Source organism: Doryrhamphus excisus, linkage group LG2 (assembly GCF_037039965.1).
Source record: "Doryrhamphus excisus strain RoL-2023G ecotype Guam linkage group LG2, RoL_Dexc_Guam_v1.1, whole genome shotgun sequence".
In the NCBI taxonomy this organism is placed as follows: Eukaryota; Metazoa; Chordata; class Actinopteri; order Syngnathiformes; family Syngnathidae; genus Doryrhamphus; species Doryrhamphus excisus.
The window spans coordinates 23,373,453-23,401,423 of NC_136358.1; the positions used below are offsets into that span (position 1 = coordinate 23,373,453).

Sequence of the window (27,971 nt, forward strand, 5' to 3'; positions counted from 1 at the left end):
CTATTACCATTAACATGTAACGTGAGAAAAAGTGGAATATTGGAATATTATGAGAGAAAAACGTCACTTTAGTGGAAGAAAGACAAATTAAAGACGTGATATTATGAAAAACAACAAAGTTTTGGAAAATTAGTTTGCAGAAAAAGTACAAGAGTAAAGTCAAACCACTGAAACATTATTATAAAAAACAAAATCTGTGTGTCATGTTTGGAAAATAATCTTTTTCATATTTTGTCCAACTCTAATTGCTTTTTTGAGCTGAAATTGAAATTATTTTGTCAATTTGGGCATGGTACAATCTTGACATTAAGACATATTAAAAACATTTTATGCTATTTTTTTTTTTATAAGCAGACTTTTTCAGTTTCAACTTTCTGGTTTTCAACTTCAACTTGCGGTCCGTGTTTATTGAAATTATGTTTTTGTAACTGACCATTCTGGCCCTCTTTTTTTTTTTTTTTTTTAAAGCATCACACTCACAATCAAGATCTCGTTTCTAGAAAATGAACAGACACCAAGTTTGGATGAAACCATCTAATGATTATTCACAAGAAAATTACATTTTAAAAAGGGTCTTAATCAATGCACTAGAAAAATAGATTCTAGGCAGATAGTAAAATAACCAGCATTCTGTGACAAGTACCAAAATATTCTTGATAGCAGCCAAGCCCGGGTTAAAACAGGCCGGGAGCTCCATTCCTACTGAAGTATCAAATGACTCATATACATATACCATTTCACTACATTATCTTACAATTACATTCATCAATTAAAACATACACAGGATCAAATCTTTTACATCCACAAAATGAGCATAAAACCCCCCAAGCCGGTAGAAAAGAGTTCGAAAGTTCAGCACTGTCGGGGACACGTTACCCAAAGAACGCTTTGTACCGAGTGGTTGGAAGAGGCTTGGGTGAAACGGTACAGTGGCACGACTACTTCAATGCTAGCAACAACAACAACAACAACAAAGGGTGTCTGTGACGTGTGGACACAAATGAAAGGTGGACTTATTGCATGTTGTTCAATCTTTGCATGAATTAACATTATTTTCTTAAAGTTAAAATTCAATATTTCAGTGTAGAAGTCCAATAAGGCTACTAATGACTTAGTATGACTTAGTTACTGTGCTCTAACTCCATTTGGTGTAGGGGCCGCCAAACAAAGAAAGGAAAAGGCTCAGCATTGAATGGAGTACTTGATGACTTGTTCTTTTATGGACGGGTCTGGCCTCGGTCGGGTCCGCGGGTCTGACTGCCCACAACCGCCATGTTGTTATTAAGGCCTGAGAATCCAAGAGGCCAGTGTAGTGTTTGTTTGGTCCGCCATCATCTGGCAACAAATGGAAAGAAGCAAACCCGTAAGAAGTATAAACATGTGTTGTGATTTACTATTAGTCAAAAATAGTAAGTCATATGTAGCATTCTGGTATACTTGATGACACTTTAGCTTACATTAGATTAAGTTAACTTGCACTGCATGGAGCTATGGATCCATAGTGAAAAAGCCCTCCCCCATTCCAGTGTGGAAGTGGTATATATTTTTGGCTTCTTTTTTTTTTTTCCTCTCTCTACTCAGCCTTTTTAAATTTAGACTTAGTACATTGAAGGCTAGCTGGTTAGCTGAGTAACTAGCTATGCTGAAAGCGGAGACAATGCACGTACTGCGAGTTTTGTACGTTTGAGATAATACAACAACAAGGACCTTTCCCAACGGTAACGTGTGAGCCATGTCTTATCGCTTATCATACGTACTAGTCTAAACTCTAAAGGTGACTGTAGGGGTGTTATTTCTTGTCTACAGGGCTCTAATAATGGTTAAAAAAAAAAAAGAGAACACTTCATTCTGTCCGTTTGGGGGCGAAACATCTAGTTTGTTGTTACGGCCAATCAGGTGACGCGGTACTAAAGACATCATGACGTGGCTACTACCGCATCACTTATGGCAGGAGAGCCGGAGCGCCACCTGAAGTTATCGGAGTTATTTCTAATATAGGATGGATTTATCGGGATGACGTGATAATTCCCTCATATTTGGAAGACGGTAGCATCATTATCGTGCTCCGCTAACATACGCATGAAAGGCAAGTTGTACTTACACTTGGTCAAGTTCCAGGGACTTCTGTATCTCCTGTAGCACATCTGCAAGCAAACGCCATATCATGGAGTTAATATAGACTTTCACATGTCAGCTGTTTAGTGGCATTACACCAGTGGTCTCAAACACGCGGCCCGCGGGCCAAATGTGGCCCGCAGGACACTACTTTGAGGCCCCCGCCTTGATATGAAAGTTTAATGTTAGTGCGGCCCGCGCAAGTTTGATATGGATGCTGTATGGTATCATGTACCCAGAAAAAAAATATTAGGTTTGATTAATGTTCATGTTAAAGGTTAAATAACTGTTAATAGTTATCCTCCCTATCCGTGTGGAAGTGGTAAGTTTTTGGCTATTTAAGTTTAAAGGAAATAACTTGAAGGCTACCGTTTAGGTCGCTAGCTCTCTAGTTTGCGAGTTAGCATGTGTCTCAAGACCCTGCAGTTGCGCAATATGTTGTAAATAAAAAGAGTATAAATGTGACTATAGTCGTGTTTTGTCATGTCTACAGGGCTCTAATAATGCTTTGTTCATTTTAATCTGAAAAAAATAATTTGTCTACCCACCAACTATATGTGGTTTCTTAAGTTTTTATTACTTGCCATTTTATTATTATTATTATTATATTTATTTATTTATTACTGATTGATTGATTTTCTTTATTCTTGATTTGTTTATTTTTCATCTTATTTTGTGTAGAAAAATAAAAAGTAAGATATTTGAGAACAGTGGAATGTTTTATCAGAGCTTTTCTTGTAGAAAATCGAAACCAAAGCAAAGTTTATTCATTTTTGTGTTTTTAATAAATGCGTTTTTTTGGGGGGGGTTTTCGAAAACAGCTGGGATAGGCTCCAACACCCCCCTGTGACCCCCGTGAGGATAAGCGGTAGAAAATGAATGAATGAATGAATAACAAGGGTGTCCCGATCACTCCGTTTGTACTTTTATATTCCATGGCTATTCATGTTTACGGATGATTTTCTCAAGCTTGAGTGGGAGGTGAAGAAAGTTGACGGCTTTAAGCGCCATGCGTCCAACACACAGCTGCAGATAACTGCTGGAGTGTGCCATAATGAGCGGACAGCATCTCACCACCACAGCTTCTGTTGTGTTGCAAATACCCCATAATTCCTGTCAGTTAAAATAGCAACATGATACGTCTGGTTATCATCTGCTATCAAACATCATGCAAAAGACGGTGCAGCCCAAGTCAATGCAACATATTAAAAAGGCTTCCATTTCATCATGAAATAATCGTTTAACAGGCAGAAGCGTAGAAAAGACGCATTCTTCCTTTGTTCTCCCTGACTAGACGCTGCAAATGAATGCGTTAGCGTTGTTATAGAACACTTATAGGCCACTTTTCATCGCTCTGCCGCCGAGGAGGGGAACTTAACTCTCCTCTTGTGTTAGAGTCGGCATCGACCCGTTTTACATTTTAATGCATAAAAAGAATCACATAACATTTGTTTATTGAATCAAGGCTTTTTGACTTTGTCAGGAAACTCTATTTCAACAAAATAAAACCAAAAAAAAAATTTTTACTACATTTTAAAATGGTCTGGTTGAAATTATGACCACTGTATTGTTTGGTTATAATAATATGATTATAAAGCAATATTTTAAGCCACAACTGAAATCCTAAGTGTACAATTAGCCAACACAATGACAACCAGCTCCTCTTCTCATCATGTAAGCTTCAGGGGATTCTCATTTTGACCGCTTTTCCAGTATACCAGCAGAAAAACAATGTCCAGACATGTGAGGTGAATTCACTCATTTGACTGATGGCTGATTTCACATTTACAATTTGGATCATGGAAAGAATGGCAAGAAGTACAGGGAACCAAGATCTGGACCTGTTCTGCTTTTTCATTTCACTTTATACTAAAGTTCTGTTGCTGAAAACAATAACTTTTTCCCCCTTTTCTTGACATTAATATATATGGGTCAAAATTGACCAGAACTCCATAGATGTTTCATTAGTGATTAATACTAAAATGAGAAAATAAATAAAACTAATTGATTTAAGAGATATGTTCTATAGCCCTCAGTAATAACCAGGTAACAAAAGAACCTTCAATTTATTAATATGATTCTTTTGAGGTTAATTTTACCATTTTTGAAATTGAAATGGAGGGGTATAGTGACAAAAAAAGGTCTACATGCCCACACCAAAAGTATTAAAACCAACATTTTCATGGATGAGGAAGCCTAAGAAGGTAACCAAGACATGAGAAGCAAATTTGATGGTAACTTATTGTTTTTAGTGTATTTTATAGCTGATTTAATACATGGGTCAAAACCGACCCGGTAACATAAGAGGTGATACCAGAAAGCTAACACAAGAGGAAGGTTAATGTCAGCTGACCGGTGACGGACACCCCAATTATTCAAATTGTGTAATCCTCCTTCATACTCACTGTGATCATTCAGCAACGCATGCTCCATAACACGTCTAGCTGCGCTTTCTGGAACACAGGCAGCAGGCAAAGAGGAAGCATTTGGCAACAAGCACATGCATGCGTCTTGGATCAAATGTTTGTTTTACCTGCATCCTCATTGTGTTGGCTGCCTTCCCTTGAAGATGTTCGTGAAACAAAACAAAACTCTGTCAGTCCCAAAATGAACTGGAAGCGTTCTCAATGAAATGAGCCAACCTGGGCAGCAATGAAGTTCCATCTGGCGGTGACGAACAACGGGGAACCTCCACGAGACAGCGAGGCTCCACCAGGAAGCGAGTGGACAGCGAGAAGCGCTCAAACTCCGATGGAGAGATCAAGTAGAAGCCTAAGGAGAGTCAGTCAAATATTAACAAGAAGAAGAACAAGAGTGTCGTGTATAAACGCCATGTCTGGGCCCGCCATGCGACTGTACTAAAACACTTTCATAGGAATAAACAACAAAGGGCACATTACAATTAAAAATATTAAAAATATTAAAAATATTAAAAATATTAAAAATATTAAAAATATTAAAAATATTAAAAATATTAAAAATATTAAAAATATTAAAAATATTAAAAATATTAAAAATATTAACAATATTAAAAATATTAAAAATATTAAAAAATATTAAAAAATATAAAAAATATTAAAACATAGTAAAAAATAGTAAAAAAAATATTCAAAAATAGTAAAAAATATTTTAAATTATTAAAAAATATTTTAAAAATATTTAAAAAATATTTAAAAAATATTTACCTTGGCCGTGTTTTGTGAAGACACAGGAAGCGATGCCGCTGACGTCTTCTTTGCGGATACACGGAAAACGAACCTGCAGCTTCACGCCCGGTAGCGACACCACAAGGAGGTCACCCTGATTGGTCAAAACCACAAGCCCACTCTTGCCATAGTCCTCGGAGCGACTGCTGCCGAACCAGCTCACGCCCACCCGCCGTACTCTGGACCCATCAACTGCGGTCAGCTTCAGCTTCATCTTGGCACTGACTTTGGGAAGGGTGAAAACCTGGGGCAGGCGGGCACAGTAGTCAGTTGTTGTCTAATTCATCTAATTCATGTCAAAGAAGTGTCAGGGTGCATGTGTGGAATGTGGACTCCTCCACTTGACACTCACGAATGTAACATACAGCATTTCATGAGTAGTCAATTTAAGGCTAATTAGCTTAATAGCATAATATCTGACACCTTATCTGACCCATATCTGGGTGCTGGAGCCTATCCCAGCTGTCTTCAGGCGACAGGCGGGGTACACCCTGGACTGGTGGCCAGCCAATCACAGGGCACATATAGACAAACAACCATTCACACTCACATTCATACCTCTGGACAATTTGGAGTGGCTAATTAACCTAGCATGTTTTTTGTTTTTTTGGAATGTGGGAGGAAACCAGAGTACCCGGAGAAAACCCACGCAGGCACGGGGAGAACATGCAAACTCCACACAGAGATGGCAGAGGGTGGAACTGAACCCTGCTCTCCTAGCTGTGCGGTCTGCGTGCTAACCACTCGACCGCCGTGCAGCCCACCAAAAGAGGTGACGACAACTCCACAATAAAAGAGAGCACGTCTGGTGCAGTCTTAAGCCAAAATGGCCACAAAATGCAATTAATTGCAATGTAATATTGTAATAGCCTGATAGCTCTACTATAAATTCTTAATAAGCTTTGCTTCTTCCTACTCCTTTTGGACATGTGGAACTGTGAACTGATTATGGGATGCACTCAATTGTAATCTGATGCATGTTCAAATGAAATAAAACCATTGCCAATAACATCTTTCATAAAATTTTTAAAGTCTCGATTGTGTAACCTATTATATTCTTGGGGGAAAAAAAATTCAAGCTCAAATAAATTATTAAGGGAAAAAAAAATCAATCACTTGAGGGGTGTCAAACGTGCGGCCTGAGGGTCAATTGTTATTTAAATAATAAGAATAAAAATAATATATTTTATTTGTATAGCGCATTTCAGAGTACTCAAAGATGCTTTACAGTGAAGAAAAAAGATAAGAAACAAAAAAATTTTAAATAAAATTGAAGATCAAATAAATACGTAAACAATAGAGTTGAGTAAAAACAGAGTAAACGATGCATTAAAATACAATATCCATACATTCATTCAGAGCTAAAAACAAGGCTAAAAGCGGGGCGGGGCACAGCAGTCGGTTATAAAAAGTTAAACATTAAAAACTGATTTAAAGAATTTAAATTTTTTGTTTGAGTTTATTGGCCAATGGCACATTCTAACAATATACAGTAAAGTCTCGTTATATAGATATCGGTTATAACGAATTACTACTTATTACGATACCATTTTCATTTCCCGGCAAATTTCTAGTCTTTTATGATATAATTAGTTCCGTTAGTACGATACACGGTTATTATGATAATCCGGTTACTACGATGCCCTTTTCATCTCCCGCCAGCCAATTTGGTCTGCTTATATCGATACAAAAGCAGCTTAAATCAATCTTTGCTTGCAAGGATTTCAATACCAAAAAAGAACACGGCGAACGGCTGCTTCCAGTCAACTTTATTTTTCACACTTCCACCACCAGAGCGCAGCACACACACAGATTCCTGCACTCCCTGTATAGAATCTATACACACAAGAGAAACCACGACCCCAGTTGGTTCTTCTGTTGCAGGCATGTGTTTGGCCAGCTATGTGGGGCGGGTTGAGCATGACCTGTGAACCAGGAAGTGTGGGAATCGGTGTGTGTGCTGCGCTCTGGTGGTGGAAGTGTGAAAAATAAAGTTGACTGGAAGCAGCCGTTCGCCGTGTTCTTTTTTGGTATTGAAATTCTTAAGCAAAGATTGATTTAAGCTGCTCATTATTGCCCACTTTTAATGCAGTTCGGCGCAGGATCGCATATATGGATAGTCTGGTTATATCGGTATTTTTTCCGACTCCCGAGAATATCGATATAACGAGACTTTACTGTATTTAAGGATGCGCAATAATATCGACACACTGATAATATCGGACCAATATTAGCATAAAAATCAGAATTTTCCCCCAAAATAAAAAGCGATATTGTATAGATGAACATGTTAATCTTGACATGGCCGGGATGACACCACAGTGTTGACGTATAGTGCAAGCCCGCCTACTTTGTGCTTTCCACAGGCTCATGTTCCTGACTGCTCATGTTAGCCTCTGGGACGCTAGCGCTTAGCCATTCACCGGAGCACAAATGTGAAATTTGACAACTAAAGAAAATGGCTTGTCCCCTGAAATCAACATTTTACAAGTGAAAGCAGGAGACAGCTCCACTCATCGCTCATCTCCTTGACTGTGCTGGATGCACGCCAGATCACCCCCCCTCAGGAATCCAATCACAAATGAGCCAACACGCAGTATAGACTTTGATCTAAAAACAAAGATTTTTTAAAGTTTTTATTATTAATACTGCTTATTTTTTTACTGTTTAATTGGTTCCATCCTCTTTGCTGCTGCACTGAGGGGCCATTTTACCACATTCAAAATGGGTGACATTTAGAATGTGACACAATGTGTTGTGGGATCCGTACCTTGAACTGTTCCTCAGATATAACAAGAAGGTGATGGGAGCCCTGCATGTCAGGGGAACGAGCGAGGTCATGGGCGACTTCCAGCGGGTCGGGGAGAGGAACGCCGTGACCGTCCAATACTACGATGCCGACAACGGGGGCGCGATGCATCAGCTGGATTTCTTTTGCTACGAAAGAGCAAAGCAGAGGAAATGAGTATATACAGTATATAATATAGTATACTGTAAATTATTTAAACTATTTGTACAAATTACTGTTTATGCTGTACATTGTTCATATTTGATGTCATTTATTTATTCTCCACATTATTATATATTATTTATTATTACACGGGAGCCAGGCAACGACATTTTGTTGGCAATTTCACTGCTGTGTTATTGTGCAATGACAATAAAGAAAGTCTATCTATCTATCTATCTATCTATATAGTATATACAGTATAGTATATACACAGCAGGGGTCTCAAACATGTGGCACACGGGCCAAATGTGGCCCACAGGACACTAGTTTGAGGCCCCTGCCTTGATATGAAAGTTTAACCCTAAGTGCGGCCCGTTTGATATGGATGCTGTATGGTATCATGTACCCAGAAAAAATTATTACGTTTGATTAATGTTCATGTTAAAGGTTAAATAACTGTTAATAGTTATCCTCCCTATCCGTGTGGAAGTGGTAAGTTTTTGGCTATTTAAGTTGAAAGGAAATAACTTGAAGGCTACCGTTTAGGTCGCTAGCTCTCTAGTTTGCATGTTAGCAAGTGTCTCAAGACCCTGCAGTTGCGCAATATGTTGTAAATAAAAAGAGTATAAATGTGACTATAGTCGTGTTTTGTCATGTCTACAGGGCTCTAATAATGCTTTGTTCATTTTAATCTGAAAAAAATAATTTGTCTACCCACCAACTATATTTGGTTTCTTAAGTTTGTATTATTTGTCGTTTTATTATTATTATTATTATTATATTTATTTATTACTAGTTAATTATTAGTTAACTAGTTAATTATTTATTATTGATTGATTTTCTTTATTCTTGATTTGTTTATTTATTTTTCATCTTATTTTGTGCAGAAAAATAAAAATTAAGATATTTGAGAACAGTGGATTTTTTTATCAGAGCTTTTATTGTAGAAAATCGGAACCAAAGCACTGAAAAAGTTTGTATATTTTTCTGTTTTTAATAAATGCGTTTTGTTTTTTTTTTTGGAAAACCTAATGCGGCCCAGCCTTGCCCAGAACCGAGCTCCAGTGGCCCCCAGGTAAATTGAGTTTGAGACCACTGATATATACAGTATACAGACAGGCAACCTTCAATTAGTTATGAGGATTGTTTGAAAGATTGTTGATGAAGAATAGTTGTCACCTGGCTGTGCGCCGATAGGCTCATCCGCCCGGTGCTCGACTGGAGGAAGGCGGAGCATAAATACATATACACAGCCCCCATTGGTCCCAGCCCACAGGGAGGGTGTGCTGTGTGAACCTACAAGAAAAGAAGACGCTATTTACTGGACCTGTTTGTGTTTGCCCAGCATCGTGTGTTGTGGTTGACGACTCACTGTCTGCGAGGAAGGTGTCAGCAAAGTAAAGTACTCGTACGAGACCAGTAAAAGAATCATCTGAAGATCGAGCCTCAATCTTCCGCTGGACGGGAGCCAACTCCATCTCTGCCAATTCAGCCTCCAAACGGGCATTGGCCTCCTGGAGCTGTGGGAGAGTTATATATATTGAAATGTACACAACATCACGAAGAGCGGAACAGTAGAAATAATCTCATGTATTGTCTCATGTTTAGAACACAGTTGGACTCGTGTAGCGTATTAAGACACGACAAGACGTGCACCATATTGTACGTTAATCGGAGAATGCACACAAGGCGAGGCAAAATGTTGTTTTTGACCTGAATTGATCGGGTGGATGCCAACTGAGGTTCCACGGTAACGGACGATTGATTGGAAAGAGTTTGATTCGATCAACTATCAACTGTTGAATCATATAAAAATGTCAACGTTGTTTTCATTCATTCATTCATTCATTTTCTACCGCTTTTCCTCATGAGGGTGCTGGAGCCTATCCCAGCTGTCTTCGGGTGGGAGGCGGGGTACACCCTGGACTGATCGCCAGCCAATCACAGGGTACATATAGACAAACAACCATTCACACTCACATTCATACCTATGGACAATTTGGAGTGGCCAATTAACCTAGCATGTTTTTGGAATGTGGGAGGAAACCGGAGTACCCGGAGAAAACCCACGCATGCACGGAGAGAACATGCAAACTCCACACAGAGATGGCCGAGGGTGGAATTGAACCCTGGTCTCCTAGCTGTGAGGTCTGCGCGCTAACCACTCGACCGCCGTGCCGCCTTTTTATTTATTTATTATTTATTTTTAAACAAAACATGCAATACATCCATCCATTTTCCTCTGCTTATCCGTGTCCGGGTCGCGGGGGCAGCAGTCTTAGTAGGGAAGCCCAGACTTCCCGGTCCCCGGCCACCTCCTCCAGCTCCACCGGGAGGACACCAAGGCGTTCCCAGGCCAGCTGTGAGACATAATCCCTCCAGCGTGTCCTAAGTCTGCCCTGTGGCCTTTTCCCGGCTGGACATGCCCGGAACACCTCACCAGGGAGGCGTCCGGGAGGCATTCGAATTAGATGCCCGAGCCACCTTAACTGACTACTCTCGATGTGAAGGAGAAGCGTCTCTACTCTGAGCCCCTCCTGGATGACTGAGCTCCTCACCCTACCTCTTAGGGTGAGAAAGCAATACAAACACAATCCAACATTCCCTTGTTTCAGGTTTTTGTTTTTCCCCCTCATTCGCGGGTCACAAACGGCCTGTTCACTCCTGGTCCTTTTGTTTATTTGGGTCGGCGCATCAGTACGTCTTTCTTAGTCTGTCCATGAATGAACTTAATGACTTGACTTTCCCGCCTCCTGCGTCCTATTTAAATATGTTTTGGTGTATCATGTAAAAGGGGTAAGATTATGAGTTTCAGTTTCATGTCATATCCCCACAGTGGATATTAACGCCAGAAATGAGGCTGCTAACAGAGGTCTGTAAAGCTGTTGCTTCAATACAATTTATTTGCTATGCTATGCTGTGCTATGCATAGAAAAACAGGCAGGGATATACTCTACCTTGGCAGCATTGCTGATGTGATGCTTCCGTAGCGAGACTCGGCTGCGCCTGATTCGTCGAAAGGATTGGCGGAGTGATTTTTTGATGCTTTTTACCCGAGACAGAGGACCCTCCATGGCCAGTTGGTCACTGGGATTTAGAGTGCACCTACAGAAGATCACCACACAGGAAAAAAAAAAAAAACACATTCATAAATAGTAAAGAAATACCTTGGGTCAAAGGCTAATTTAGCGTGAGAGAACTACATATTAATATAAAGTCATCAATCAGCAAGTGTGGGTTAGCCATCATGGCTCCCTTGTTTAGCAGTCAGATGCCACTTACTAAATGACCAGATGACTCCAATGATACCAGAACATCCATAAAACCGTAGACCAGGGTTCAATTCCACCCTCGGCCATCTCCGTGTGGCGTTTGCATGTTCTCCCCATGCATGTGTGGGTTTTCTCCGGGTACTCCGGTTTCCTCCCACATTCCAAAAACATGCTAGGTTAATTGGCCACTCCAAATTGCCCATAGGTATGAATGTGAGTGTGAATGGTTGTTTGTCTATATGTGCCCTGTGATTGGCTGGCCACCAGTCCAGGGTGTACCCCGCCTCTTGCCCAAAGACAGCTGGGATAGACATACACTTTCTTTGTTGTCATTGCACAATAACACAGCAGTGAAATTGCTGTAATAATAATAAATAATAAATAATAAATAATAAATAATAAATAATAAATAATAAATAATAAATAATAAATAATAAATAATAAATAATAAATAATAAATAATAAATAATAAATAATAAATAAATTACATCAAATATGAACAACAATGTACAGCATAAACAGTAATTTGTACTAATAATTTAAATTATTTCGAATAAATAACAATAATTTCAAGTTTTGGTTGTGCGTGTGGGCAGGTAGAGGGGCTTATTCGGCATTCAGCAGTGTGATGGCCAGGGGGAAGTAGCTGTCTCTAAACCTGGTTGTTCTACAGCGGATGCTGCAGAGCCTTCTCCCCGATGCCAGGCGAGAAAACAGTCCATGCTCCAGCACCCCCGCGACCCTCGTGAGAATAAGCGGTAGAAAATGAATGAATGAATAAACGACAGCTATGTGAGGATTGTTTGGGTTTGGCATCACAGGCTTCACGGAAAGCGGCCAATCGATCGGAGCACCCATTGTACGTACGAAAGAAATGACTAAAAAACAGGACTTAAATAATGATTGGGCAAAATATGAGTGGACCATGATGTTACTGGTTTAAAAGCCGTTCTCCTTACTTGATGAAGACATTGCTCTTCTGTTGGTAATCAAACAATCCAAAGCCGTGGCTGGTGCCAAAGGCAACCAGCTTCCACTCCGAGTGAAGAACGAGAGCAGTGACGACCGCAGGAGGCTGACATTGCACCACAGTGAAGGGCTGGAAGCCTGTCGGGAACAGGACCGACTCTTCTCGCACATCTAGACGTGCGTGGCCCTGCAAGAATCAACAATCATCTCCATTTCTGAAACTAAAAACAACAGTAGCTCACAAAAACGACCATTTTAGTACGATGCATCTTCATCCACTGTGAGGCTCACTTGTGTTGCCAGATACTGAGACAATAAGGTCATGATTGGTTGTTGACTGCTTTGCAAGCTGTCCACGGACTAATATAAGTGTCATTTCTATACCATCTACATTACCGTGCTATATCTTAAGACATAAAATGGCTGCTGAAATGCCAGGGCAGGAACGGTAAACTTTATTGGGAATTTCCAATACCTTCCAGCGGAATCCTTCTTGACCTTGCAGCAAGTCCACCACTTTGGCCTCCACTGTGTGCTCTGCTTCCTCATCATTGAGCTCTAGTACCAGAATCTGCAAAAACAATGCTGGTTCATTAGCAATACAAGAAAATGACCTCGAACGGAGAAACATGCATGGACATGACTTCAATACAATCATGTAATCCGTTCGTCTGCTTCATTCATCTCCAGACCAATGCAAATGATGAAGTGTCAAGTGTAACCGTAACAGGAAGTCTTCTACATATCCAATAGAGCACTAGCACTAGCATAGTAGCCTTTTTCATCCAAATTGTAACATCACCTGTCCAGCCGTGCCTGCCACAGCCAGATAACCGCTGTATTTACAGAGATGGATCTTCTGAATGCCCAGCCTCGGATCATCGCTGTAGGGGTCAAAGCAGCCAACCTAAAACACGAAAAAGAATCCAGTTAGCAGATCCAGTCCTGTACTGTGTATTCAAGTAAAGATGAAATGGCATACACTAAACAATCCTTGTCACAAAGCGGTCCAGGAACAGAACCACTTGCTGCTCTCCGACATAACCTCTAACCACCGACCACCCGTATTGGCCCGACCATGTTTATTCCTGTAGCCGGCTCCTTGTACAAACATCCCGAACACACAGAGGACATACGACCGGTTTTCAAAATAAAAGCACCGTTTGAGTGCATCCCATAATCAGTTCACAGTTCCACATGTCCAAAAGGAGTAGGAAGAAGCAAAGCTTATTAAATCCTACCCCTCCACCTGGTACTTTTACAATCAGTAACTGTTACATTTGTTCACTTCCTGCTTTCCATAATACAGTTTTTTGTTGTTTTTTTTTTTTTAAATAATGCACCTTGTACCGAAGTATGAGGTGATATGAGCATCCAATGACAATGGGTACCACAGTAAGTGTAAGTGTGTTATGATTTTTTAATGATTTTTTATAAATTTAATTTTACAATTTATAAAAAAATATAAAAAATTATAAAAAATATAAAAAAATATTTAAGATTATTTAAAATTATTTAAAATGAAAATTAATTTTAATTTTGTCACATACCAAAGTAGGAGGTGATATGAGCATCCAATGACATAATGGGTACCATAGTAAGTGTCAATATAGTGATATATATAGCACATCATGACTGGTTCAAGACTCTTCATCCTTGTATTTAGCAAACATCAACTGCTTGTATTGTTTCTTGAATTGGCTCATCGTTGTGCATTGTTTGAGGTCCTTACTCAATCCATTCCATAGTTTGATTCCACATACTGAAATGCTATGGCTTTTTAACGTAGTCCTAGCATAGAAGTGTTTCAAATGTACTTCTTCCCTGAGATCATATTTCTCCTCTCTTGTAGAGAAGTATTGGATGACATTTTTAGCTAATTGGTTATTTTTAGCCTTATGCATTATTTTAGCTGTTTGAAGATGAACTATATCAGCAAGTTGAAGTATTTGTGATTTTAGAAATAAGGAGTTAGTATGTTCTCTGTAGGCGGCATTATGAATTATCCTTACTGACCTTTTTTGCAGTACATTTAGCGAGTGAAGATTGCTTTTATAGTTATTAGTCCATATTTCCACACAATAAGTAAGATATGGTAGAACCAGAGAGCAATAAAGAGCGAAGAGTGATTTCTGATTAAGAGCAAATTTTGCTTTGTTCAATATTGAAATATACAATATTTATATAATAATTCTGGTATTGCTACAGAGATGGCTGTCCTGGAAGTTTCTATCCACAGAAGAATGATTGAGTGCTTCTGTCTGTCTAACAATCTTAAAATAATAAGTGCGTGTTTGTTTCACATTGCCAGCAGTAAGTCAGACTCATTTCCAGAGAGGGTTGGACTTCGACAAAGGAAAGGAAGTATAAGTACTATATATACACACAGTGCATACAGTATTCAGCTACATAAAGTCAACTTTCTATGATACAAACACACACCTTTCTGAATGGTGGCCACTCTCCTTCAGCACTTTGGTTCATGGGGTCAGCGTCCGTGTTGAAGACTCCAGCTGTGCTTAATTTGTACATGGGATACAGACAGACTCCTGAGGCATCCCAAAAACGCACAGTTCCATCCTCGTGCCTGCACATGATCACATGTCTATTAGACGGTTTCAGAAATGTCAGCAAAGCAATATTTAATGTCGGCGAACTGACCCTGTCATCAAGAGATCTCTCTGTGGAGGATCTGGAGCCAGGTTCTGGCCTCCGGTTATTGGCCACGGCTGAATGAAGAGAAAGAAACACAATGACCAACCGACACTGTGGATATGTGTTTCATAGCGACTCGGCACTACTGTGCTCCATCCAGCGAGGCCACGTGTCCACTTTGATATTTTGGAAATGCAAAGAAAGTATACAGTATATTTTTCCAAGACAAAAAACTCAATCTCAGCTCTGTGATATCGATAAAAAAGCCTTTTGTTGGTATCATTTTCACCCTTTGCTCCTTTTTTGCTCCCATTTTTTATTCTATAATTTTGTAGACTTTCTTCAAAAACACTCCATAAGTTTTCTTTTCATAATATAATGACTTCATTCCCATATTACAGCTTTTCCCAGCTAATTTTGCAAACAAAAACTTTATTTTGTTTCTCAGAATTTTATTACTTATTTTTTTTTATATATATTTCAACTTTTCCGTTAGAATAAAAAAAATTCTTAATATTTTTAATTTTTTTGACATTTCAGTATTCTCAAAATATTCATTCATTCATTCATTTTCTACCGCTTTTCCTCACAAGGGTTGCGGGGGGTGCTGCAGCCTATCCCAGCTGTCTTGGTGCAAGAGGCGGGGTACACCCTGGACTGGTGGCCAGCCAATCACAGGGCACATATAGACAAACAACCATTCACACTCACATTCATACCTATGGACAATTTGGAGTGGCCAATTAAACTAGCATGTTTTTGGAATGTGGGAAGAAACCGGAGTACCCGGAGAAAACCCACGCATGCACGGGGAGAACATGCAAACTCCACACAGAGATGGCCGAGGGTGGAATTGAACTCTGGTCTACTAGCTGTGAGGCCTGCGTGCTAAACACTCGACAACGTGCAGCCCTATTCTCAAAATAATTTCCAAAAATTAAAATATATTTCTCCTAAAATTCCAACTTTTCTTCATTAGAATACAACTTTCTAATACTTTAGAATTTATTCTTTCTATTTGTCCTGTTGTTGCTTTTGAATTTCTTATTCTTGTAAAATTATATTTTTAAGAATGTGACATAGGCCAATAAGAAAACATCTTCAGACATCTTTCATGACAGTTGAGCTACTGGTATAAAACATACAATAGATGTCAGTACAAGTACTGTCCTGTAGAGGGAGTAACTCTTGGCTACATCAGAGTAGAAGTGATCTGACCTTGTTGGAGTAGTTTGCATTTTGTAGCTGTCCAATGGCAAGAAGTCTCTCCCACAGTTTGAGAGGGATGGCAGAGACGTGGTGTGAGCAGGTGATTGCTGAACTGTGCAGGGGAACCAGGTAAGGCGTTTGAATGACCGGCCACCCATCTGTCTGCAGGTCGATCACCACTAACTCCTCTTCAACTAAGACCACCAGTGCGCTAGGATCTCCTGGACAACAACACAGTCAACAACAGTCATGCTTTCATGGAATCTTCCGGGTTATGGGGGATTTGTGTTTTTGCCGTCTACCTGAGTGGCGTCGTCCATCTCTGATGACAAAGAAGTCAATGATCCTGGAGGTGAAGTCCAAGGCAACGTGTACTTTATTATGGATGACAGTAATGCAGTGTCTGTCGCCGTAGCTGGCCCTGGGCAGGCCACCACTGAAGAGGAGGAATGGCGGCCTATAAAGACACGGGTGAAGATTGAAGGTGAAGGTGTCCAACATCTGTTCACCACTCGATACATTTGGAGGTGCAGTGCATCAGTTGATCATTTGACTAGGAGGCGTATTTTGGAGAGAAATAGACTACAGACTAGGAAATAGTTGATTATTATTGTCCTAAAAGCTGAAACTGAAGAATTATACCTTTTTATTTATCCGTCCAATACAAGTAAGTAAATATAAAAACAGTTTCACTGGTCAAGTGGTTAGCACGCAGACCTCACAGTTAGGAGACCAGGGTTCAATTCCCCCCCTCGGCTATCTCTGTGTGGAGTTTGCATGTTCTCCCCGTGTATGTGTGGGTTTTCTCCGGGTACTCCGGTTTCCTCCCACATTCCAAAAACATGCTAGGTTAATTAGCGACTCCAAATTGTCCATAGGTATGAATGTGAGTGTGAATGGTTGTTTGTCTATATGTGCCCTGTGATTGGCCGGCGACCAGTCCAGGGTGTACACCGCCTCTCGCACGAAGATATCGCCATATGCGGTTGGAATTGCATGGGTGACTACATCTTCCTTAATCGCAAGCACAAGTATTGTAGTGTGTTGGAGATTGAGTTGCAATGTCCGCTGAAAAGTTAGCCACTTTCTTAGCAATAAATGTCAATTTTATATTGTGATACATGCCAAAAATATTGTGATATATGCCAAGGTCCATATTCCCTAAGACCTGTAATACAAAGCTAGAAATGACCTGCCCTATGATTGGCTGTCCACCAGTCCAGGGTGTACCCGGCCTCTCGCCCAAAGACAGCTGGGATAGGCTCCAGCAACCCCCTCGTGAGGATAAGCGGTAGAAAATGAATGAATGACTGAAGAAATTAAAATGGCTGATGGTGAACTACCGATAACCTCAAGTCTAATTTAAATGGTTAGTGCTGACCACAGGTCTGTTGGCATTTCAACACACGCCATTTTGTTTTTATGTGTCATTCTGAAGCTGCTGTCCATAAACACGGAAAAATCATTTCTTATGCTCACATTTTTCACCACAAAAACATTTTAACCAGGGTGTGAAAACAACATACCCTTCTTTTGTAGGGAGCTCAAGAATTTTAGAAATGGCTTTGCACGGGAAATGTCCTGGAAAAGAGACAGACAACATGATAATCCACCCAATAACAGGACAACATCAGGGCCAACAGTTAAAGAAACGTACATCAGGGGTGCTGCGGCACGTTCAAAGGATCGGATTAAAGAAGAAAAATATCAGCAGTCATTTTACTAGATTAAAGACAAAATATTAAAGAGACAAAAGTTGTAATATTTTTATAGGTTATCACATGGTTTGTCTGGTATCAGGCCAGGTATCATGCCCTCAAGTGTCAGTATCTGATACTAGCACGCGGGGGCATGATACTGGGCCTGATACCAGACAAACCATGTGATGATCTTATTATCACATACTATTTAATCATGAGCTTATTATCACGTACTATTTAATCAAAAGACCATTTTGTTTCCAGAAAATGTTCAGTTTATTACATGTATTATATCTAAACAGTGTAAACACAATAATTGCAAAAATATTTCAACAATAATATTTTATCAACAGTCTTATCTTATCAATGTCTGACAATTAAAGTTCCATTAATTTTTTAGTTTAGTTTAGTTAGTTTTTTGGTGACTGGAGAAGCACTAGGCACTAAGCATTTGTGCGCTGTTCTCTGATTGGTTGTTTCACGGGCACGATACCAGAGTGGACAGCTACGGGGGCTGATACTGGTTAAACTCTATATTTTATCAGTATCACTGCCCTGGGCTTTGACAGTATCATTTCGGCATTTTCCCGTATCATTCATGGGCGGTTTCTAGGGTACAGGGACAATTAATACTGTAGTATGTGATAAGATAAGAATATCTTTCCCTTTGTGGGAAAAGTGCGGACACGCCAGGTGTACATCATCAATTTTTATCCCTACCGTACGGAATGTCTGATTTCTCCTCTTCATTCACGTCTTTTTCACCCAGCATCCAACGACAGTAGCTTCCATCACTGTGTGACGTCAGAATGCAACCTCCGTCTTCTGTCCACCACACACTCTCCAGCTGCTGTGGTCACACACACACACACATAAAATAAATGATCATCAACCTGTAAAAAGGCCTTGTTGTCCAGTTCTTACCTGCGTGGCTGGGATGTGCTGAAGAGCGCACTGCTTCTCAATATCCCAGATGACAACGAGGCCGCGCCCGTAACCGATAGCCACTTGGTTGGGGCTGACCGGGTTCTCCTGTAAGGCCTCAACGTGTTCTAAATTCCTACGTCCGATATAATCATCAGGTACACTGAAAGCAAAACGGCACAGCAGAAAAAGCCCCATATGTCACAGTCTTTTCTTGGGTTAGAGCAGACTACTTTCTAAATACAGCTTTTAACATGGTAGAGGCTTATTTGGCATCAGACTGCTCAATGCCAAATAAGCCCCTACCTGCCCACACGCACAACCAAAACTTTAAATTATTGTTATTTATTCTAAATTATTTAAATTATTTGTCCAAATTACTGTTTACGTTGTACATTGTTCATATTTGATGTAATCTATTTATTCTCCACATTATTATTTATTATTAATTATTATACGGGAGCCAGGCAATGACATTTCGTTGGCAATTTCACTGCTGTGTTATTGTGCAATGACAATAAAGAAAGTCTATGTCTATGTCTAACATTAGAGCCCTCCAGACATGAAGTAATACCCCTACAATCACTTATATACTCCTATTACCAATATAGTAGATATACTAGCATAATATAACATGTGTTGCAATACTGTAAAGTGTTCTGGTGCAAGGGGTCGAGAGAAGAATGGCGGGCAGACAGGAAGTGAGCCCCGGACCGTCACACTACCACCACCATATTTTACTGTTGCTATAATAGTCTTTCCCTGAAATGCAGCAGTACTTTTACGCCAGATGTAAAAAAGTTCTACTTTTGTCTGGTCAGACCACAAGTATTTTCCCAAAAGGCACAATTTTTTCCCCAACATGAGCACTTCCAGGACTTCCAAATAATTATTTCCCAATCGTACATTTTTACCCTTTACCAGAGCACAATAAATGATTAAAAAACATCCATAAAGACTTAACCTTATTATTGGAAGTATTTTTTTTTTTTACAGTATTCAGCAGACGTAATGTTTGCTCACCTATTAGCAACTTCATCCAGACTGATGTTCCTCTCTTCTAGTTCTCTGAAGCCAGGGACCTCCACAATAAAGACATGGCCGCCCTCAGTCCCCAGAAGCAGCAGCTCCCCAGAGGAGTGTGCAAGGACTGCGGTCACCCGGGTCACACTTGGTGGTGCCCTAGGGCGGGGGAGGTTAGCGTGAGAGATGAAATTAACACCTTGGCATTTCACTGTGTACCAGATGTGAATCATCACTAGGGGCACCATTTTCAAATATCGCTTTTCATCAAAACAATACAGTAATAAATATACCCTGTTTTGTGGTTGGATATGGTTTATTATTAATTAAAAAGAAATGTAGATTTAATCAAATTGTAGCGCTCCTTTTTCTACCCTGCCTGTGACATTAACGGCCTACTGGAATGTAACCTGACCTTCTCTTTACCAGGAAGGACATTTTGTGTGCTAGTTGTACCAAATGGGGAGTAAAAAACATGGCACACAAACAAAATCAGCCACCTGAAACACAATAATAAAAAGCATCACACCTGATGCTCGGAGCATGTGCCCGAATACAGTGCACCTGCTGATACACAGCATACATGGATGGATGCTAAAATAATTCATAATATGATATTTGTACTAAAGCTTCTCTGTGAGGAAACGATGGATGCAAACTGGTGCCAAACTACAAGAAGCAAACGTGTGTGTGTTTATGTATTTGTGTATTTTACCCAGGCGGACCGGTGAGTGTGAAGCGTCCAATCTCTAAAAGCTCTGAAAGTCCCGTGTGGGCTCTTAAAGTCCACATGTGCAAACTGTTGTCATCCAGTAGCGTCACCAGTTCAGCCTAGCAACAAGAAATGGTATCAAACAATAGAATGGATAAAAACACAGCTGTCAAAGTTAAATGTTTAATAACGACTTCACGAGTGCGATTAACGTGCCCACCTTCGACCCTCGACTCGCCATAGTTTCGCTGTGATGTGCCAGAGAGACGGTACTAGAGCCCTGCAGGTACTTTATTATGTATTGTCATTTATATAGTGGTACTTTGGCATACGAGTGTCCCAACTAACCAGCGCTCTTTAGATGGCAAGCTACAATTTGGGTTACCAGCTGCTCAACGCCGGCAGGCATAGCCGAGGACAGCTAATTTGGGGGGCGTGTGTCAATGTGACAAAGGCGCAACTGAGCGAGGACACATGCAGCAAATGAGAGAATGATATTTGAGTTTAAGTCCAGTGTACCTTACCAATGCCTACATGTATCCTGTCTTTGGTTTTGTGTTGAGCAGTTTACAAAAAAAAAAAAACAATATTTAACAAAAAATTGCTTCAAACAGTCTGATGTTTCTGATCAGAAAATGATCTTTCACATAGACACTTTTATGGTATAGTTAAAAATGTCTCATGATCTGTGATTGATGACAGTAACTATAGACAACTCTTCGTCACGGCTTCTTTGAAAAGAAGAACTATTTAGCACGCTACGCTTGCAGTACCTGGTGGGGGAGGAAGTGTACTTGTGTGACTGCAGCATTCTCGTCGTGGAGGCCCATGAATTCCACACCGGGGGCTCCGAACCTGATCTTTGGTTATGGAAGAAGCACATCATTCCAACCGTGCAATAGCATTAGATCAATTGTGCAATTTCAGCACGGAGACGTGTTGTCGTGTTTAGTTTGGTAATGGTAATGGTTTTATTTCATTGGAACATGCATCAGATTACAATTGAGTGCATCCCATAATCAGTTCACAGTTCCACATGTCCAAAAGGAGTAGGAAGAAGCAAAGCTTATTAAATCCTACCCCTCCATCTGGTACTTTTACAATCAGTAACTGTTACATTTGTTCACTTCCTGCTTTCCTAATATAGTTTAGGTTAAATTAAATTAAATTAAATTAAATTAAATTAAATTATTTTTTTGTCACGTACCGAAGTAGGAGGTGATATGAGCATCCAATGACATCATGGGTACCATAGTAAGTGTCAATATAGTGATATATATAGCACATCATGACTGGTTCAAGACTCTTCATCCTTGTATTTAGCAAACATCAACTGCTTGTATTGTTTCTTGAATTGGCTCATCGTTGTGCATTGTTTGAGGTCCTTACTCAATCCATTCCATAGTTTGATTCCACATACTGAAATGCTATGGCTTTTTAACGTAGTCCTAGCATAGAAGTGTTTCAAATGTACTTCTTCCCTGAGATCATATTTCTTCATATTTTCCTGAGATCTATATTTGGATGACATTTTTAGCTAATTGGTTATTTTTAGCCTTATGCATTATTTTATCTGTTTGAAGATGAACTATATCAGCAAGTTGAAGTATTTGTCATTTTAGAAATAAGGAGTTGAAGAGTTAAATTTCATAAATAAGTTTCATAAATGACTAACATATAGAGCTATTCTATATGAAAGGTATGCTTCAATTGCATCTGTTGCGATAGAAGACACCAATTTCAGACAAAGTATTTCAGACAAACAGAGTAGAAACAGCAGCCAAGGATACAATTTGATTGTTCCGGAACGGGTACCAATGGCCAGCAGCTGCAAAGAGGGACTGTAGCCCAGAGCGCTGGGCTGGTGGGGGAAGCCATGCTCTACCGTCTAGACAGAAAACAGTGGTGAAGTGGGTGAGGGTGAACTGTACATCAAGGTGCAAAAACAATGAAAAATGACTGAAAATAATGACTAACAGAACGGAAGATCATTGGACCCTTGATCGTTTAGTTGGACCATTCTTTTTCTGGGGTGAAACCGTCATACATCCTACATTTCCACTGGTATTTAAACACCTCAGTTGAATTGATTTTGGATTTTGTCTAATTTACACAGAGTCTAAATGATACATACAGGTTCAAGTATACACATACATTCAACTAAATGACTAGCTTCTTCTTGGTGGATCATGATTCTCTTTGTCCAAGCAACTGGAATCTTACACACACGTTAGGAAAGCTCAGTGGAAACTCAGTTTTTCCGACACCCCAGTTCCTGACAAAAATTTTTTTTTTAAATAAAAAAATGGAAAAAAAAATTTCAGTTTTTTATTACAGTATTAAGAAACTTAATCCAACAATAAAAAGTTGTAATTTTACAAGAATACTAATAATTTTAGTAGCATTAAGTTGAAATTTTAAGCTTTTTTTTATATCATGAAAAACAAAAAAATTACATTGTAGAAAAAGCCATAATAGCCATAATTCTAACCACAGAAAAGTGTCAATTTTACTATAAATATACATGTAATGCAAGAAGGGAAAACTGCCTTTTTCATAGCATAAAGTAAAAAAGGTTTGAATCTCCACTTGTAAGCATCATCGATATTCGTCAGGAAGGGCATCCGGAATATAAAAGGGATCAAAAAAATCTGCTAAAGGCGACTCCGTAATCAGGAAACAAACGAAACAAACAAACAAAAGTCGAAATATTTTTTAAATAAAACTTTTTAAAAAATTTTAATATTATGAGAGCTGGCGAAGTTTCCATTTGTGTATTCTTAATTGTTTTTTTCTACATTTCCGTGCACACCCAAGTCCAAGTAAAAGTACTCCAGCGTGAATTCGGTGTACCAAACTCAATTGCAATTGTCAATTTTTGCTTCAACTGTGACAAAACATGTGCTTATTGATATGATACACGGCTGTAGTTGATGTTTTCCAATGACATGTAGCATATAAAAAAGGAAAGTTAGCTTGCCTTGTTGAACTGGAAGAGTTCCTGTTTGAGCCGATCTCGCTGTGACTCCTGGCCGTGTCGCCTGAACTTTTTCATCCCGAGAGCCTTCAGCCCCACCGGCACGCTGAGAAAGACAAATGTACAAGTTTTTGTCCGACACATGTTATAAAACACACACATGCACCCAGAACAAAACGTTAGGGCTAATTAGCTTTTGCATGAAATTTCACTTTGAAAAATGGTTTAGCCACAGTGTTGCTCTGCTCTGGCCTGCTAGCAGGCTTCAGGTGCCTGAGACACGCCTCCATTCAGGAAGTCCATTGCACGTTTTGAAGCACAGACACGGCTCATGGATCAGCAATCTCTACTCATATTTATTTTTATTTTATTATTTGATTTTTAGACTTATCTCGGAGGCAGATGGAGTCCAAGTATTTCCAATGTAATTTAACATATCCACTCCCCACGTACTGTTGAAGGCCCAAAGACGGCATCTGCAAAGACTGCAGATTTATTGAAAGTAAAGCATGAGATGAGATTGTGAGAAGAGGTTTCCTTCCACGTTGACAAACAAGATGGGTCCGCTTAGGGCGGGGCACGTTTGCTTATCTCCAACAATTTGATTTTCATTTTCCTGTAATTGCGCTTGGGAATGCTGGGTGAAAATACGCTTGACATTCTCGCCCTTTGGTGAACAAGTGCAAGTATTGACACTTGTGTGATTGAATTATTTAGTATGTGGCCTTGGCTGAGATAGCGGTTTTGGATTTTAGATTCTTAGTACAGTAAAGTCTCGTTATATCGATATTCTCGGGAGTCGGAAAAAATACCAATATAACCGGACTATCCATATATCCGATCCTGCGCCAAACTGCATTAAAAGTGGGCGGATCTTTGATATGGCATGTAATTTTCTCCTTGAGTTCATGGATCGCGTATCTAGCATGCTTTTGTACTACAATAAATTTTGTACTACAGTAAATAAAAATAAACTTACGCTGTAGTGATTACCGGTTACCGGGACATAATTCACCCCGGAACTATCAATAGGGAAGGTGTTGCCACTCGGAGGGGTAGGCGCGAGGGACGGGTAGCAGCCGTTCGCCGTGTTCTTTTTTGGTATTGAAATCCTTAAGCAAAGATTGATTTAAGCTGCTTTTGTATCGATATAAGCAGACCAAATTGGCTGGCGGGAGATGAAAAGGGCATCCTAGTAACCGGATTATCATAATAACCGTGTATCGTACTAACGGAGCTAATTATATCATAAAAGACTAGAAATTTGCCGGGAAATGAAAATAGTATCGTAATAAGTAGTAATTTGTTTTAACCGATATCGATATAACAAGACTTTACTGTATTAGGGGAAATAAATTCAAGCTTGTTTTTTGTTTTTTTTAATAATTGAAGACATATGTGACTAGCATGATCATATGTTGTGTGAATACTACTGCCATGACGCCTTTGTTTCACTCATGTGACAGTCATCAAATATTTGCAATGAATAGCATTATATTGCAGCCTCATACGGATGATATTAAAGCAACAAACCACAGGCCAATCTTCCTCTCCTGCTTACCGACATGTGGAGAAAGGAAAAAGGGTTCAACGGGATTAGAGTTAACGTTTAACTGCAGCAAACAAAACACGAGTCAAGGCAGTTGCTCAGTTGCCCTTTTCCCAATTTCATCCATTTCACCCGATAACATGACTTCCAGTATGGGAGAAAGTCCTAGTGAATTCAGAGCAAGTGTGTTTTGCCTTCATAATAGGCTCAGGTAGCTTGCAGGTGGGACGGCACCAAAGGCACAAAGAACAAAAGCTTTTTGTTTGGGTAGGTTTCATTCATGCAGGTGGAGCTTATCTTACCGTCTTTCTTGTCTAAAATTCCTATGAAAACAGTCGATTGGACTGGACTGTTTAGAAAGGACTGAAATCATACAGACTAAATGGAGGACCATGAATGTGTCATTATGGGTCTGGTTATTTATGCATTTATTGTTCTGTGTACTAATAGTGGGTAGACGTGCGGAATCGGACAATAAAATTTACAGCTAAAAGCAGAACCTTGCAGAAAGTGAAATCAAATGAATGAAGTGAATGGAATACTGTCATCGGGAGGGGGAAGCATTTCCCGGGCGGACCGCACAATCATGGTGGAATCTCAGCCTAAACCTTACCTGCATGCATATTACAAGCTCACAGAGTTGCTAATAGCCTTTTCCACAACAATTGGAGCGTCTACCCAAACACGGTGGTCCAGCAAAAAACGTTTAATAGCCAAATTTACACTACCGATGTATCAAGATTGTCTGCACTCAATAAACATGGACCTACGTACATTACGTACACGGTAAGTCAGCCAGTAGATCATGAACTACCCGTAGCTCCTCATCATTCTCCAAAGGCTTTATTTAATAGCCACTAAATTAGAAAGGGGCTGCACAGTGGTCGAGTGGTTAGCGCAGACCTCACAGCTAGGAGACCTGAGTTCAATCCCACCCTCGGCCATCTCTGTGTGGAGTTTGCATGTTCTCCCCGTGCATGCGTGGGTTTTCTCCGGGTACTCCGGTTTCCTCCCACATTCCAAAAACATGCTAGGTTAATTGGCCACTCCAAATTGTCCATAGGTATGAATGTGAGTGTGAATGGTTGTTTGTCTATATGTGCCCTGTGATTGGCTGGCGACCAGTCCAGGGTGTACCCCGCCTCTCGCCCGAGGACAGCTGGGATAGGCTCCAGCACCCCCCGTGACCCTCGTGAGGAAAAAACGGTAAAAAAATTAATGAATAAATGAATAATTTCTTCATTTTTTTCTCTAATTAGTGCATCTTTAGGCTACACGGTGGGCGAGTGGTTAGGGCGCAGGCCACACAGCTAGGAAACCCAAGTTTGATTCCACCATCAGCCATCTCTGTGTGGAGTTTGCATGTTCTCCCCGTGCATGCGTGGGTGGGTTTTCTCCGGGTACTCCGGTTTCCTCCCACATTCCAAAAACATGCTAGGTTAATTAGCGACTCCAAATTGTCCATAGGTATGAATGTGAGTGTGAATGGTTGTTTGTCTATATGTGTCCTGTGATTGGCCGGCCACCAGTCCAGGGTGTACTACAATACTACAATACTACATAAACACTTGGGGACACCAGCAGCCATCCCAAATACTGATCTGGTGTACAAATACACCTCCAGTACTTATTCTTTGCATATATGTACACATATATATATACACATACAGTACATATAGATATACATACATAATGTATAGATACAAAGTACTTGATGCATTGTTTATTACTGACATTATCATATAGAAACTACCAACTTTACTATTACTGTATCCTTTTCTTTGGCTATGGAAAGGTCGCTAACAGGTAAATATAATAAAGACAGGAAGTGAATGAAGAATGAGTAATTGTTGAGCTAATAAAGGAGCAATTTGGTTAGCAGCCCACATGTTTAGTAGTCGCGGCGTTGCTTACTGTTGCATAATGACGGAAGTGTCGTCGTTTAGCAAGGTGTGTCTCCTAAACAGGTATGTTGTTAACTGCTTTGAGGACAACGACTCTAGTTTCTAAAAGTCAGCAACCCCAACTGCTTAGATTACATGTCGAATAACTTAATAGGATGAAGGTTCAGTATGTTCAGTAAGTATGAGTTGATTGATGGGTGTTAAAAAAGGTTGCTGGTTCAACTTAGTGGGCGTGTTTGTGTAGAGTAGCTACAAAGTAGCTGTCAAAAATGTTGGATTAAGTGAAGCTAATTACGTTGGTCTTGACAAGGAATAGACAACAGGTGAGAGTGCCGTAGTCAACTAGGTGGTCGTTAACTCACCAAGAAGATAGCACCTGTGTTCACCACAATGGAGGAGCACCACCTGATCCCAAATGGCCGTTGCTGCAATCTGTAGAGCACTCTTGACACTCTTTCAGTAGCTCCCCCGTCCCGTCCCGGATAAGAAAACGTAGTTGATTAGAACGAGAGTACCGTAAAATCCACACTGAGGTCCGTTTAGCAAAAATGGAGGAGTTAACTAGTGACTTTTTTTTTTTTTTACAAGACTGGAAGCGGCAAAGTGCTTCCTTCCTGACTCCTCTGACTCCGCCCACACGCCGCGTTCAAGAACAGCTCGGAGAAGTCTACTCCCGTTTTCTACTCGTCTGTAAATTCAATTACACAACAGTAATTAGAACACAACTTTCAATTAAACATTGTTTACATTCTAACTTTCACCTGTATTCATTCAACGCCATTTACTATATAATGTTCAGTTGAATT

At 39.9% G+C, this 27,971-nt stretch overlaps 1 protein-coding gene across 3 annotated transcripts; it reads right to left on the reverse strand.

The window, feature by feature from the left end:
* Positions 1-519: 519 nt before the first annotated feature.
* On the reverse strand, positions 520-27,828 carry llgl2 (LLGL scribble cell polarity complex component 2). Of its 3 annotated transcripts, none has more exons than XM_058062299.2 (26): positions 27,528-27,828; positions 23,716-23,818; positions 22,526-22,623; positions 21,509-21,590; positions 20,739-20,854; positions 20,024-20,182; positions 19,001-19,163; positions 18,797-18,923; positions 17,903-17,957; positions 16,679-16,833; positions 16,386-16,597; positions 15,174-15,241; positions 14,955-15,099; positions 13,315-13,419; positions 12,988-13,083; positions 12,503-12,699; positions 11,229-11,376; positions 9,644-9,791; positions 9,451-9,567; positions 8,092-8,258; positions 5,301-5,565; positions 4,758-4,887; positions 4,649-4,677; positions 4,521-4,568; positions 2,102-2,144; positions 520-1,288 (listed from the first exon to the last, which is right to left on the reverse strand). In XM_058062299.2, exons 2-26 carry the CDS (start codon positions 23,788-23,790, stop codon positions 1,282-1,284), a joined length of 2,955 nt encoding a protein of 984 aa, XP_057918282.2. In that variant the 5' UTR covers positions 23,791-23,818; positions 27,528-27,828; the 3' UTR covers positions 520-1,281. The 3 variants fall into 3 exon arrangements, with proteins under 3 accessions (XP_057918282.2, XP_057918279.2, XP_057918280.2); XM_058062296.2 differs by having other exon boundaries at positions 18,797-18,926; positions 27,528-27,826; XM_058062297.2 differs by having other exon boundaries at positions 520-1,335; positions 18,797-18,926; positions 27,528-27,825.
* Between the last annotated feature and the right edge of the window lie 143 nt (positions 27,829-27,971).